Source organism: Tursiops truncatus, chromosome 10 (genome assembly GCF_011762595.2).
Source record: "Tursiops truncatus isolate mTurTru1 chromosome 10, mTurTru1.mat.Y, whole genome shotgun sequence".
NCBI classification, from domain to species: domain Eukaryota; kingdom Metazoa; phylum Chordata; class Mammalia; order Artiodactyla; family Delphinidae; genus Tursiops; species Tursiops truncatus.
This window is the reverse complement of record NC_047043.1, coordinates 28,042,530-28,056,742: the sequence shown is the minus strand read 5'-3', so window position 1 is coordinate 28,056,742 and position 14,213 is coordinate 28,042,530. Positions and strand designations below refer to the sequence as shown.

Here is a 14,213-nt window from a genome sequence, read left to right as displayed (position 1 = left end):
TTTTCAGGAATTTGACTCTCTCTACCTCATACTGTTAATAAACTATCTGTTCATGTCTCATTTCCTGGTTAGAATTCAAAATCTTTGAGGGTAAGGGCTGGACTTCAGCTTTTTTGGTTTGTTTATTTGTTTGCTTAGAAGGGGACAATTAACATAATAATAAATATTTGTTGACTGAAAAAAGTCACAATATGTTTCATGGTTTCAGTACAACACAGTCAATATGTACATCTTTTTGGGTTGTGCATATTAAATATTTTTCTTTTATCCTTTTTGGTCTCTGATTGTAATGGACAACTCTTGTTAAAAAGGTACCCTATGTAATCTTTTTAGAAATAAAAGATTAAAGGATGGTTAATGCAGGCCTATAGGAGATAGTGGAAATGGATATTTACAAAGTTGCTACTATGTGCCAGACACTGTGCTTTGCACTATAAAGATTTCTTTCGACAGACTCAAGAAACTGAAATCCAGCAGGGTTAATTTATCCAAAGTCCCACAAAAAATAAATGGCTGTGCTGAGTTTCAGAAACCCGGGTTTGCCTGGATGCTTGTGAGAATTAAATGACAAAATTGCTTTTAAAAGCACCAACAAATGTTGCTCTCACACGCATCTGTCCGGGAACTGGGTTTGCTTCAACAGTAGAGGAAAAAAGTTGGCTGAACTTTTTTTTTTCTTTTTGAGCTGTTTGGCATGTGGGTTATTAGTTCCCCTACCGGGGATGGAACCCATGCCCCCTGCAATGGAAGCACAGAGTCTTAACCACTGGACCGCCAGGGAAGTCCCTGGCTGAATTAATTATATATATTTCTAACTCTAAGAAAGTGTCATGTCTGATTACAATAATCCTATGCTCTTTTTCATATTCAGGCTAGAAAAAAATTCCAGGCAATCTCTCAAATCATGACTATCCCGACCTGCTCCCCCCTCCCCATCAGGTAACAATTTATACTTTCGAAGGAGAAGAGGGATTTAGAAAGTGGTCTTCAGCGGACAGAGACTAAAGGAACCCAATAATTTAATCCTGTAAAATAGAATTTACTCTGTGCCTAGGATTTTTTTCCAACTAAGAAATGCTTCTGATTCATGCGGAATTTTGCAAGGTAAACCGCGGGTTCTGATCGCAGCTGGACCTCTAAAGTTCGAAAGCAAACGGTTTTTCTCTCTATTTCTGTCCTCTTGCATCTCTCTCTCGCGGCCTCTTTTCTTTTAGGTTCCCCAAAGCCTGCTGCAGCAACACTGCAAAGTGGGGCAACCCAGGCTCATTTGCCTATCAGCAAAAACTCTTTGTATCCATCTGAAGCGACAAACCACACAACACGCCTGTCCCAGCAGCTTCGAACTTCAGGGCGGAGGACTTGTCGCAGCTGTGCCGCACGGCTCCCCCATCCGCTCCGCGCACCTGGACGCGGGCGGCGAGCGACCCCTGGCCATGACGTCACCGCACCTGGCAGCCGCCGGGGGCAGGCGGTGAGCCGGAACGCGGCGGGGGTGGGGCAGGGAGGACCGGGGATTCTCGCGAGATTTTCCTCCTCCCGGCCCAGCTCCCGGCACCTTCCCGGCCTCTGTCCCGGTCTCCACCTCAGTCTCTGGCGTCGCGTTAGAGGACTGCAGGCGCCGAGGGAGCGGCGGGGGGCGGGCTCCCGGGCTGGGCTGGCGCTCCGGGTTGGAGCCGGCGGCCACGACGAACCGGCAGGTCCCACCCCGTGGCGGGAGCGATCGGGGGTGGGGAAGTCGCCGGCTGGGCGGGCGGGGGAGGGTGCGCCAGCCGCCGCGAGTGAGGAGCGGCCGCCGCCTGTTCCTCACGGGTGGCGTGGACGGGACTGGCCAGGGAACGCCGCGGGCGGATGGAGGCGCCTTCTTGCCCCGCCTGAGCTCAGCCGGGCTAGAGCCGAGCGGAGGGCCCGCCTCCTGCCGCCGGAGCGGCCGCGCGAGCAGCCGGAGGAGGAGCGGCGGGCGCCGGGCTGCTCCCCGCGGGAGCCCCCAGCATGGGTAAGGGACTCGAGGACGCTCCCGATTCGGGGAGACGGTTCCCCTTCTCGATCTCGGCGGGGAGGGGGCGGGGGTCGGTCCCTGCGCGGCCACACGGCTCGCTCCCCGCCGCCCCTCCTCGCCCTGCCTTCCACCTTGCTCTTCTGGCGGAGAAGTGCACCATCTCGTACTTTCCTCTCTGCCTCTTTACCTGGTCCCGGGAAAGGTGAGGGGATGGGGGGGGGGGCGCCCGATCACCTCGCCCCGCGCCTAGCTCCGCTCAGCCTCGAACCTTCCTTCTTCCCTAGCCCCTTCTTTCCTCCCCGATCCTGGTGGGATGGGGGAGGGTGATCGAAAAACTTGACAAACTAGCACTTTCAACTTCTTTATCTTCCGTGAACCTTTGTATAGATTGGCCTTTTAAAGCATTTTGTAGTTTGTTCGTTAGAAAAGGCAAACATTTTTTTTTCCCTGCTAAAACTTCCAAGGGGTGCCTCAAGGGCAGGGAAGCTTGAGTATTTACTCCGTTTCTACCTGGGCAAGTGTGTTGGCACTTAAATATTAAATCTCTTCCTGAGAACTGGATTGGCGTTTGGTAGGATTTCTGCGTTGAATCCTTTGAGAAGCAGTTTCCTGTTTGGAGTTAGACTTCCTCGCTAGAAGGGGAGAAAAGTACAAGGCCTTATATGTTATTTACTATGTGCTTTAAAGTTTTTGTTTGCAGCTAGAGAAAGAATGTGTTGCAGCCTGGTTTGAAAGGGAGTTTTGTTGAGTAGTGTAACAATGTTTTTGATAACAAAGTTCCGTGTGGGCTAGGCACTATCTCCCTGAATCCTGTAAAAATGAAAAGCAGTTTAAAAGAGAACTTTTTTTTTTTAAATCAAATGTGTGCCACCGTAAGGCATATGCATGCTCTGTAAGAGTAATCCCAGTGTTGGTTTTGTAGAGCAATCAGAAGGACGCTATCACTTCTTGCAGTTGAGGAAAGAGTTGGTACTGCTTCATCTCAACAAACTATTAACTGAAATTAATAATTCATGAAACTAACAAATGATTTAGGAGCAGGACAAATACAGAGTACTGCTGATGTGGCACCTACTGCCCACACACTGTTTTGTGGGAAATGCCTTAAGGATAGCACGTTTATAGACTGTCGCCTAGCTCTTCTTTGTTTTCTTAGACTTTCTACTTCTGTGCTCTCCTGTCTCCCTTTTGCTCTCAGGTAACTTTTGTACACATAGTGCTGTTAAACTTAGAAACAGTGAAACCTTTGCTACTTGGAACTTTCCAAGGAATTTCTTTCTAATTTATTAGTTGAGCTTACTGGGTAATTGAGGGTTTATCCTCTAAGCTTCAAATTATAAAACGACTTTGAGTGAAAATCATACTAAAATTAAATATGGTATTCTTTTCTGTTTTAAGTAGGATGCAGAATATAATTAAATCTTTTGATGACCTAGGGTCATCATTTGTGACCATCAGTTACTGTGGGCCGTGAGGAGCTGTTGGATTGTATATAGGACTGTAGATCAGATTTCTTTGCATTTTGAAGTTATTAAGTACGCATTTTTCTGCTTCCCTATTGGATGTGCTTGTCACTGTGATCGGTGTCCCCCTTCACCTTCCCACTGGTAATTTTTCTACGCCATTTTTTCCTCCAGAAATCAAATTTGTAATTCTGCATAAGGGTAAAAATGAGTTGACCCTTATTTAGTTGTGAGATCCTCTTTTGAGAAAAGTGAGTATCAGTACTTGGACATTGGAGTATTTATTTTGATTGTTCGGAGGCCTTTTCTCAGTGACTTTGCCGTGTTCTGGTTAGGTGAGTTGCCAGATTATCTTGGTCAAGTGTGATGTTTGTACACTCTCAACCTGACTACCCAGAATGTGTTTTAAAGGTTGATTACTTGGGTGCATTTGCAGTTAATTTTTGAAAGGTATTTGTCAGATATTGTCATATGAATGTGTACTTTAAATTTATTGGTCATGTATTCATAATAAAATTATCAAAATCACTTAAAGGGAGTTTTTTCTTTAATATTAATTTAACATACTTGGTTTTGCTGTCAGAAGTCTTTATTTCTTACGACTTAAGACGATAGCTTAAAATATTTACATGGTATTTTATCTGGTTCATCATGAAATGAAAAATCTTTAATTTCTTCGTTTCAAAATAACTTGGATACCTATTAAGTGATGGTTCTTAACATTTAGGTGGTACAGCTAGAGAGTTAGAGCGTGCTTGGGCTCTGAACTGGGACAGTTTAAGGTCAAATCCTGGCTCTTCTACCTACTAGCTGTTGTGACTGAGCTTCAGTTTCTTAATCTATAAATGGGATAAAACTATCAACCTTATAGGTTGTTAGGAGGATTGAATGAGTTAATACTTGTAAAGTGCTTAGAACAGCCAATGTTGGTTGCTATTATTTTCATTTTCAAATAAATTTCCCTAAATCTTGCATCAACTTGAAAAAACAATTCTCAATGTTTGACCTTTGTTAGAAGCATGATATTGTCTTTGAGGGACCAGTGGGACGAGATGATTTTGTATCAATGCAGAAACAGGAAGATAACTTCCAAAGTTTGATATACTGTGAGAAAGTTCATTATTGGTAGTAAGTTTAGGAAAAACTAAGTGGGATGAGTGTTAGTAGAGACTTATTTGAATGTTGTCTTAAACTAAAGCACTGCTTTTAGTTTCTGCATTTATTAAATGTGGAAGAATGCTTATCATAAGGAAATTTGAGGCCTTCCGTGTGGAAGAACTGGGGAGAGCTTGAAAAAGATGGTAAGACAATACTTATATTTCTTATTCCAAAAGTACAGATCTACATTTTGGAGTGGAATAAGACAGAAAGCAAATGGCACGAAGTGTTACTATATATAACTTTTTATTTCTGAAAAAGTAAGCAGATTTTAAGGATTGGATTTCTCTTAATTTTAGATAAGGTTATGAACTTTTTAGTTTAAATTATTTTTTACCACCTCACATATAATAAGTCAACATGTTTAAATTATGAGGCAGTTAATGGGCAGAAATATATACTTGGTTTAGAGACAATATGTGTACTTCTGTAATACAGTGATTTATTTCTTTTCTTTGATTCACTCTTTGGATAAAATCTTGATTCATACAAATAAGTAGTGGCAACTGGAAATTGCCTCCTGGCAGCTCACCTTTCAATTTCAGGATTTACTTCAATTAAACTAATCCTGAGCATGAAAGAGGAATATTAGGAAATTTTTGTTTCAAAGTTGGATTGGACTTTCCTGGTGGTGCAGTGGTTAAGAATCCATCTGCCAATGCAGGGGACACGGGTTTGAGCCCTGGTCCAGGAAGACCCCACATGCCGCGGAGCAACTAAGCCCCTGCGCCACAACTACCGAGCCTGCGTGCCATGACTTCCGAAGCCCACGAGCCTAGAGTCCATGTCTTTGCAACAAGAGAAGACACCACAATGAGAAGCCCCCGCTTGCTGCAACTAGAGAAAGTCCATGCACAGCAACGAAGACCCAATGCCGCCAAAATTAATTAATTAATTTAAAAAAGAAACAAAGTTGGATCACTAGCAAATCTAATAATCAGTTGTGTTCCTTAATTAGTAAGTACTCGTGATCAGATTTTTCCAAGGGTTCAAGTTTTGAATAGTTATAATTCCGTAAAATCACATTTAGGGTGAAAATTCACATTCATAATATTTTATATTTTCCTATAGAAATTAGCCTGAAGTTTGCCATATATCTCTCGTAAATGAGGGGTTAGCAAAGTAAAATGATGTCTTATTCACTTAATAAGATGATCTAAATTTTAAGGCATTTAAGATAAGAAAGTTAAAAGCATGAAGTGCCTTCAGTTCATTCCATATTGCCAATTGAAAATACCTTCAAATTTTTATTTATAAGTAATCCAATCTGTGATTTTTTTCCCCTCCTCTCCTGTGTCATGGAATATTTTCCTCCATTAAGTGTATTTTAAGTATGATACCATTTTCTAATGTATTTAAAAAGTGGTGTCATGTCAAGAGGTTGAAGATAGGCAAAGAAAGGTGTAATGATTCTTGATTTGTGTGAGAACAGGACAGCTGCAGAAGCAGTTCCTAGGTAAACTGGTGTAAGTTGTGAAAGATCTGAAAGTTTTCAGAGTTTCTGTTCAGAAAAGAAAGAGGGAATAAAACCTGATATGGTGTGATTGAAATTTAGGTAAATTGGTACTCATCATGATGGATCTGTGACTTGGTAGAATTTGATATCCAACTACTAGGTAGGTTTACCTCAAGCAGGATTAGCTCTTTCTAGATGGAGAGGCCAGAACACTGGCCTGGAAATCTGGATGGAGGTACTATAGTTAGCCTCTCAGCGGATAAGAGTAGCAAAAGACAGTGTGCAGACAGGTGGAGTTGGCCAGGTTGGTGTGGGAGTGGGATGGTGGTGGGTAGCAGGTACTAGGTAGAGGTTCAGGCTGGCATCTTGGAAAAGGGAGGAAATGAGTTTTAGCAGTAGGCCTTGAAGACCTCGGAACCGGAAAGCAGAACCAGACAGGGTCCAGATTTCTTATGAGAGATACAAGGTAGCTATTTGTTCCCAGGAACAAAAGTGAGCTTGGTTATTGGAATTGTTTAGGATGTGGCAAGCAGTAATATTGACAAGATACTGAGCTCCTAAGCTGTAGAGCTTATATATTTTCTGCTTGGCACTGTGTCGGTAGCTGGATCTATATGTGTGTTACAAGTGGCCCTGGGTAACTGGGGTGAAAGGAGATTCTCTGTCTCAATGCTTGAGGATATTTCTTGCTCACAGTCTAGCGCTCCCTCTGTTTATTTGGTCTCAGGGATTTGATACATCTGCTCTTTGCAGCTATTTATTTTTCACCTGTTCTTCTCCTTTCACACCCAAGGCAAAGCAGATTACAAAGTTTCAGCATACCCTTCCATTTCAGAAACAAGTGCACAATCCTTAACAGTGTTAAATAGTCATAACTGCCAATATAATAATAAATGGGCAAGTAAGGCATAAGAAACTTGAAAGTACTACTAATTTTTGATCCCTGAACAATTTCACTGAAGGTGTGTTAGGCTAGTTATTAGGCTGGTTATTAGAGAGAGCTTTCTTAGTTGTTTTTTTGTTCGTTTGTTTTTTGTATAGTATACCTGCCCTTTTCAGTCCTCCCGCATACTCCCCCCACACCATACTACCCACAGCTTTCTTTTAGATTTATGTTAGATAGATGTTCTGTTAGATAGATGTTCAGACTAGTTCACAGGGTCATTTATTGCTACTATTAAGCAGATAGAATTCCCTTTATAATCTTACTAGGGCTTTTCAGACCCAAGATTGTGCTTCTCTCCCTCTCTCCCTCCCTCGGGTCTTCGTTGCTGCGTGCTTTGTTGTGGTGCGCAGGCTTCTCATTGCGGTGGCTTCTCTTGTTTCGGAGCACGGGCTCTAGAGCACGCGGGCTTCAGTAGCTGTGGTGCATGGGTGCACGGGCTTAGTTGCTCTGCGGCATGTGGGATCTTCCCGGACCAGGGCTCGAACCCATGTCCCCTGCATTGGCAGGTGGATTCTTAACCACTGTACCACTAGGGAAGTCCCTGTGCTGTACTTTCAATTTTCAGTTCTAACCTTGGTTTTAGCACCAAGTGAGTTAGGTATTTTCTTTCTGGGCTCCTAAATGTTTCCTCCTTTGGGCTAAATTTAACTTTACCTCTTTTTTGTTTTTTGGTTTTTGTTTGATAGTTTCTGAAGACCTCAGTTGCCTGAATGTTCTATCCTCATACTTACTCTTTTCTTCCAGCTGAAAGTGTATTTATTGGTTGTTTGTACTTAAAGGAGCTTTTATTCTAATAAGAAACTCTGCTTTTTAAAAATTCATTATTCTAAATTGATATCTAGCCTGAAATGTTGATCTAGTGTCAGATATGGCCATGTTATGGACTCTTTTTTTCCTAGAACCTCTTTATACTACATCATTACTTTCCAGTGCCTCCAGTAGACTTGCATTTTTTTTTTTAGACTTGCATTTTTAATCTTTAAAATTTTGTATACTTTATTCAACTTTCCATCATGATCACATACTGTTTCTCTACTAATTTGCAAACCAGAGATGACTAACATGGGATCCTGAATTCCCGTATCTATTTTAGTGCCACATAGCTCAGGTTCTTTTTAATTTTATTTATTTATGGCTGTGTTGGGTCTTCGTTGCTGCGTGCGGGCTTTCTCTAGTTATGGCGAGCAGGGGCTACTCTTTGTTGCCGTGCACGGGCTTCTCATTGCGGTGGCTTCTCTTGTCACAGAGCACAGGCTCTAGGAGCGCGGGCTTCAGTAGTTGTGGCACGTGGGCTCAGTAGTTGTGGCGCACGGGCTTAGTTGCTCTGCGGCATGTGGGATCTTCCCGGACCAGGGCTCAAACCCGTATTCCTTGCATTGGCAGGTGTATTCTTAACCACTGTGCCACCAGGGAAGTCCCTCAGGTTGTTTTTAATGATTCAGTGTCCAGGTAATTCTCAGAGGGTGACTGTGTGGCATCTAATCACTAAGAGTTTCTAGGAGAAAAATACTTTAAGTATGGTAACAATAACAGTTACCACCAACGTTAAGAGAAAGGTTCTATCACAAGGTCACATTGTCAAGGAAAGCAGCTTCGGATGAGAGATTAATCAAGAAGTATTTGCCTTAATGTGAGCAATGTGATTAATGCCATGCTAGGTGCTAGGAGAATTAGGACAAATATAAGTTTTGGTGCCTCAGATAGTTTACAACAGTGTTGCAGGTTGGGCATATTATTAGAATCATCTGGATTTTTAAAAATTTCACACAGGAGATTCTGATGTAAGTGCTCCCATGTCTCCTTACGTACAGTTGTTGATGAGTGTCATCAGAGTGTTGGGATGGCTAAGAGTGTTGTGATAGCAATAAGAATTAACATGGTAGGAATAAAACTTAACATGTGAATCATCAGAAATCCAAATGAGAAACGGGAACATAGTACATTAAGAAAATATATTCCAGTGTCAGAAATGTTAAAATGTAATAAGAGAAGTATAAGGAAGATCAGGATATAGATTCCTGCATTGGAAGGCAAATAGGATTTGTTCATCTCTAAGTCTGACCGGTGACATAGTGAGTACTTGGCAGTAGCCAAGATATTTTTTTCTCTACTCCTGGTACTGTCTTCAGAGTGAAGCACACCTTCATTTGAACTGGTATCTTCAAGATCCTTTTACCTGAAATATTCAAAGTGTCCTAACCTTCTTAGTGTCTATCAGTGCCCCAGTACTGAGGAGGCCAGAACTTTACCTAACACCTAGACTGACCTTATTAACTATAAGAGTGCCATTCCTAGAGTATTTGTATTTATCATGATTATCGTAATAATCAAGTGCCAAATTGTTTGTTTTGGATTATAAGTACAGAAGTTCATATATTTGTAAAATTGAGACCATACAGTCTTGGCTAAAGTAGCATGTAATGTTTTTCGGAAACACATTTAAAGTTGGTCTTTCAAATGTATATTCTTCTGCATGTTTTTTTTTTTCTAATTCTTTGTTACACTTTTAATTAGTTAGAAATGTGTTTTACTATCAAAGTTTTTTATTAGACTTTAATTAAAACTCGTACTCTGCTGCAGCAGAATGTACCCTGATGAGTATTTTGCCTTGCTCTTTCGGGATGTGTGTATGTGTGTGCATATGTGCATGTGTGCAAGCTATTTAAGATGAAGACTGTATTTTTACTTACTTACCAATTAGAACATTCTTGTCAAACACATTTTATGAAGCAGTTAAAAAAATTACCTTAGTACAGCAGAAACTAACACAACTTTGTAAATCAACTATACTCCAATAAAAAATTTTAAAATTACCTTAAATGATGACAGTAAATCTGTTGAGAGTTCAGAATTTTCAGAATGAATGTCAAATGGAAACCTAAAGGCTATACTTTAAATTTCAAGATAACCTCTTTCCCACAAAAATTTCCTAAATTTCTTGTATTCTTTATATTCTATACAACCCAACTGAACTTATGATTAAATCTCACAGTTTAAAGCCTAAATAAAAATTCCTTTGTTATTCTTTTTTTTCATATGTAATAACCTTACTTGCCCTGAGCTTATGGATGCCAGAGACCCCATCACTTATTTTATTCTAAAAAATTTAACACTTAGTAACTAGCAGAAAATTGGGAGCTTGCTGTGTGTCCACTAAGTCTGTGATTCAATAATATTTTAATTTGGAGTAATTGGGGTGGATGAGGTTTAACTTTCTTTTTACAGGTACGGTTGACCATTGGATAACACAGGTTTGAACTTCGCAGGTCCACCTATATGTGGATTTTTTTCAGTAGTAAATACCATAGTACTATAGGATCTGTGGTTGGTTGAATTTGTGACTGCAGAACCGCCCGTCCGAAGGGCCGACTGTAAATTATATTTGAATTTTCAACTGTGAGGAGGGTTGGCGCCTCTAACCCCCACGTTGTTCAAGGGTCAACTGGGAACTCTTTAACCCCTTCTGTATGACTCATTGAGACTCTTAAGTCCCTTTAGTAGAGAATCAGTAATATGGGATATTAAACATCTTGTCAGGGGGATCTGCAGATTGCCTACTCCATGTATGTTACATTGATGTTACATACTTCTAATAAATAAAGGGGAAATTACTTATTTTGCATATGAGACAGTTCTGTATGATTCTCCAATTTATCCTGTTAAATAAATTTAGGCATAAAGGCTTAATTTGCTCCAGAAAGTTTGTTTAAAATAACTTGAACAATGTTGTTGAACTGTAAAATTATATAATATTAAATGGGTATCATGAAGCAAGTATACATATGGTCTTTGAGGCATACTAAATTGATAAATTACATGTATAATTAAAATTTTTCTATAGCCATGTTAAAAATACAGCAAAGGTGAAATTAATTTGAATATTATGGGTATGTTGTTTTAAAGAAAATACATTATTTCAACATGTTCACTATAAAAACTTATTAATTAGTATATATTATTTTCTGTTTTTGGAATCTGGTGTGTATTTTACATATATATAAAACATCTTAGTTTGGACTAGCCGTAATTCACATGCTCTGTAGTCACCTGTGGCTGGTGGTTACCAGCTGGGAAATGCAATTTTAGAATGTAAATCTTAAGGGTTTTTGTGAATCTCACGAGAGTATATATTAAAATATTTTTAAAGTATTGTGCAGTTAAAATCGTTATGTAAGGGATTGAACTATTTTAGGGTTTGTTAATGGTAAATAAACCATTTTTGGCCTTATCTGATTAGTTTTGTATTAGATATTTAATTATTTATCTTGGATAAATAATTTATTGTAATTAAATAACAAGTATATTTTCTCATGGAAAAAAATGCTCAGTTTAATAGATTGCATGTAATAAGCTTGAAGTTTAGTTCTTCTTCTAAATTGATTTTTTGGCAGTCGGCCTGTTGGTATATTGGAGAATTTGAAGCTTTTGAATGACATTTGGTTTGACATTTGAATGACTTGAGTGTATAATTTGGCCTTAGTAATAAGAGAGCTGTTCTTTCAGTTTATAATGCTTAACTTCAGAGATAAGTAAGATTTAAGTGTGACATTTCACAGACATGAATGCTGTTGGTAAGAGCTCAAAAGAAAAACACAGACATAATTATTGGGGAATAAGTTCTCAGAAATGACACGGGAAAAATATTTCAGAAGCCTGTCAGTTTTAAACATGTAAAATTTGGCATGGACCTATGTGATGGCATTGTTCTGGGTAAAGTGTCTATATCTTTTGTTGGATTTTCAGTGAGGTCTGTGATCAGAAAAACATTCTGAAGGACTGTTAAATAGCTATTATGTGATTTTTTTTACCCCACTACATTCTAACATTTCTAGTTTTTTAATCATATTCCACACGAATTGCTTTTTCCATAATAATAATTATTATAATTCTATCTTGTCAGTAAATACTTTGGTTTAAATTTGACAATGTTTCTTGAGATGTCTGTATCTATCAGCACAGACAGAAGCACTCAGTAAGAAGGTGGGCAAGATCCTCACAGTCCTGTTGCTTAATCGTTAGTGGGGAGATTGTAGTATATTATGACAGGTGTTAACATTTAGTGAATATTTATTAGGTACTTCTGTTTAAGGCACAGTTTTAGGCACTTTATAAGCATCATCTCATTTAATTCTCACAACAAATCTATATACATTTTTGTGTACTGTTATTTTTCTCATTTTACAGATTAGGAAGCAAGCACAGAAGTAGAAAGTAATAAATACTGAATCCAGGTACTCTTAATCACTATAAAATGTAGAACGAATTCCTAACTGTTCCTCTGAGAGATGTCCTTTGGGTTATGGAAAATAGGTATTTCTGATCCTCCTTATCCTGCCCTGCTGTTTTTTTGGGTGTATCCAGGTCCTAGAACAAGTGCCTTTTAGTAGCAGCCACTCCAATATTTGCTGAATGAATTTTTTTTTTTTTTTTTTGGCTGCGTTGGGTCTTTGTTGCTGCACGTGGGCTTTCTCTAGTTGCTGCGAGGGGGGGCTACTCTTCATTGCAGTGGGCGGGCTTCTCATTGCAGTGGCTTCTCTTGTTGCAGAGCATGGGCGCCAGGCGCGTGGGCTTCCGTAGTTGCAGCACGTGGGCTCAGTAGTTGTGGCTCGCAGGCTTCAGAGTGCAGGCTCAGTAGTTGTGGCACAGGGGCTTAGTTGCTCCACGGCATGTGGGATCTTCCCGGACCAGGGCTTGAACCTGTGTCCCCTGCATTGGCAGACGGATTCTTAACCACTGCACCACCGGGGAAGTCCTGAATGAATGTTGAGTATGATTATACTTGTGCCTAAATAAGAGGTTGTTTTTTGAATATTTATTTATTTATTTGGGTGCACCAGGTCTTAGTTGTAGCATGCAGGATCTAGTTCCCTGACCAGGGATCGAACCCGTGCCCCCTGTATTGGGAGCGCAGAGTCTTAACCGCTGGACCACCAGGGAAGTCCCCAAATAAGAGTTTAAAATTTTAGACAATGTAATATCTTTCATTTCAATGCTCCAAATAGCTGTTGAGTACATACTGTATGTCAGGCATTGTGATGGGATTTGGGAATACAAAGATGAGTGAAACATAGTCCCCTGCTCTCAGTCCTGGCCAGATGGTGTTTGGGGATCATTTGCATTTAGCACTTCTTTGATTCTAAGAATTTAAATTATTGTTTTTTGTATGCATGCATTTATTTTTGGTGAATGCTTAGAAACATAAGATGCTTAGAGATTTTGGTGGATGCTTAGAGAAATTCAAATAATTACTTCATATTTTTTCTTGATTCTGATTATTCTTATAGGTTCTTGCAGTTGTCTGTATAACTTCATTATGTTTTTAAAGTCTGCTTAGAAAGTGAGTAAAATTGTCTTTTATAGCAACTTCCCACTTTTTGGTAAGCTTAATATTCCTTTTTAGCTGATATTTTGTTAATTATTATCATTTAGGAAATGCTTCCAATGCTAGACATTTTATTGAACATTTAATCCCACAAGAGCATTCTGGGGTAAAATATCACTGTTCCCATTCTTCAGATTCAGAAATTAAAGTTAAAGAGATTGTTACTCACCCAAGGTCAGACAGGATATGGAGAAGGCAGAATCAAACTTGCATTGATCAAAGCATTTCCTCTTAATTATTTTTTAAAACGTTTTGGGAAAGGAGAAAAATGTTGAGCTAGACAGAGCAAGTAACATAAATTGAAATAATTATGTCAGTGTGGTTTAAAAATGAACCTTAAATATTTATTACCTGAAAATTGTGAGTTGGTGTTATACATTGTTCATGCATTTGGGTAACTATTTTCTCTTAAAAGACAACAAATTTTAACTGTGTGTTACACATTGGTCTTTTACTCATTTATCTAGTAGGGTATCAGAGGACTCTTTCTTTCTTTTTTTTTTTTTTTTTTTTGGTGAGTTCTATAAAACTTCATGACAAATATTCATTGGTATTTAAAAAAATCTGGCTTGAAATGTGCTTAAAACTAATTTCTAGTGTTTTTTCAGAGTTAATAGTGGATTAAAAATCTGAGGAATATTTAATTGAGTTTTCCAACTTATTTGCTTTTTAGATAGATTTTGTATGTTTGTTGTTTTTAGAATTTATTATTTTGGGAGGAGACATTAATCACATGTATATGGTAATTTCTTTGTTTGGGGCTAATTCTTAATCAGTTTTTGTGAGATTAAATCCTTTTTCATTTTTGAACT

General features: G+C 39.2%; 1 protein-coding gene across 3 annotated transcripts in view; it reads left to right on the top strand.

Annotated features, from left to right (window-relative positions):
* The first annotated feature begins 1,821 nt into the window (after positions 1-1,821).
* CD2AP (CD2 associated protein) overlaps positions 1,822-14,213 on the top strand; it is a 103,751-nt gene continuing 91,359 nt past the window's right edge. The window contains exon 1 of one of the 3 annotated variants that reach the window (XM_019949849.3): positions 1,822-1,993. In XM_019949849.3, the coding sequence (XP_019805408.1) occupies positions 1,990-1,993 (4 nt within the window). In that variant the 5' untranslated portion in view covers positions 1,822-1,989. The remainder of the gene's footprint in view (positions 1,994-14,213) is intronic. The other 2 variants (XM_019949851.3, XM_019949850.3) reach the window with 2 other exon arrangements.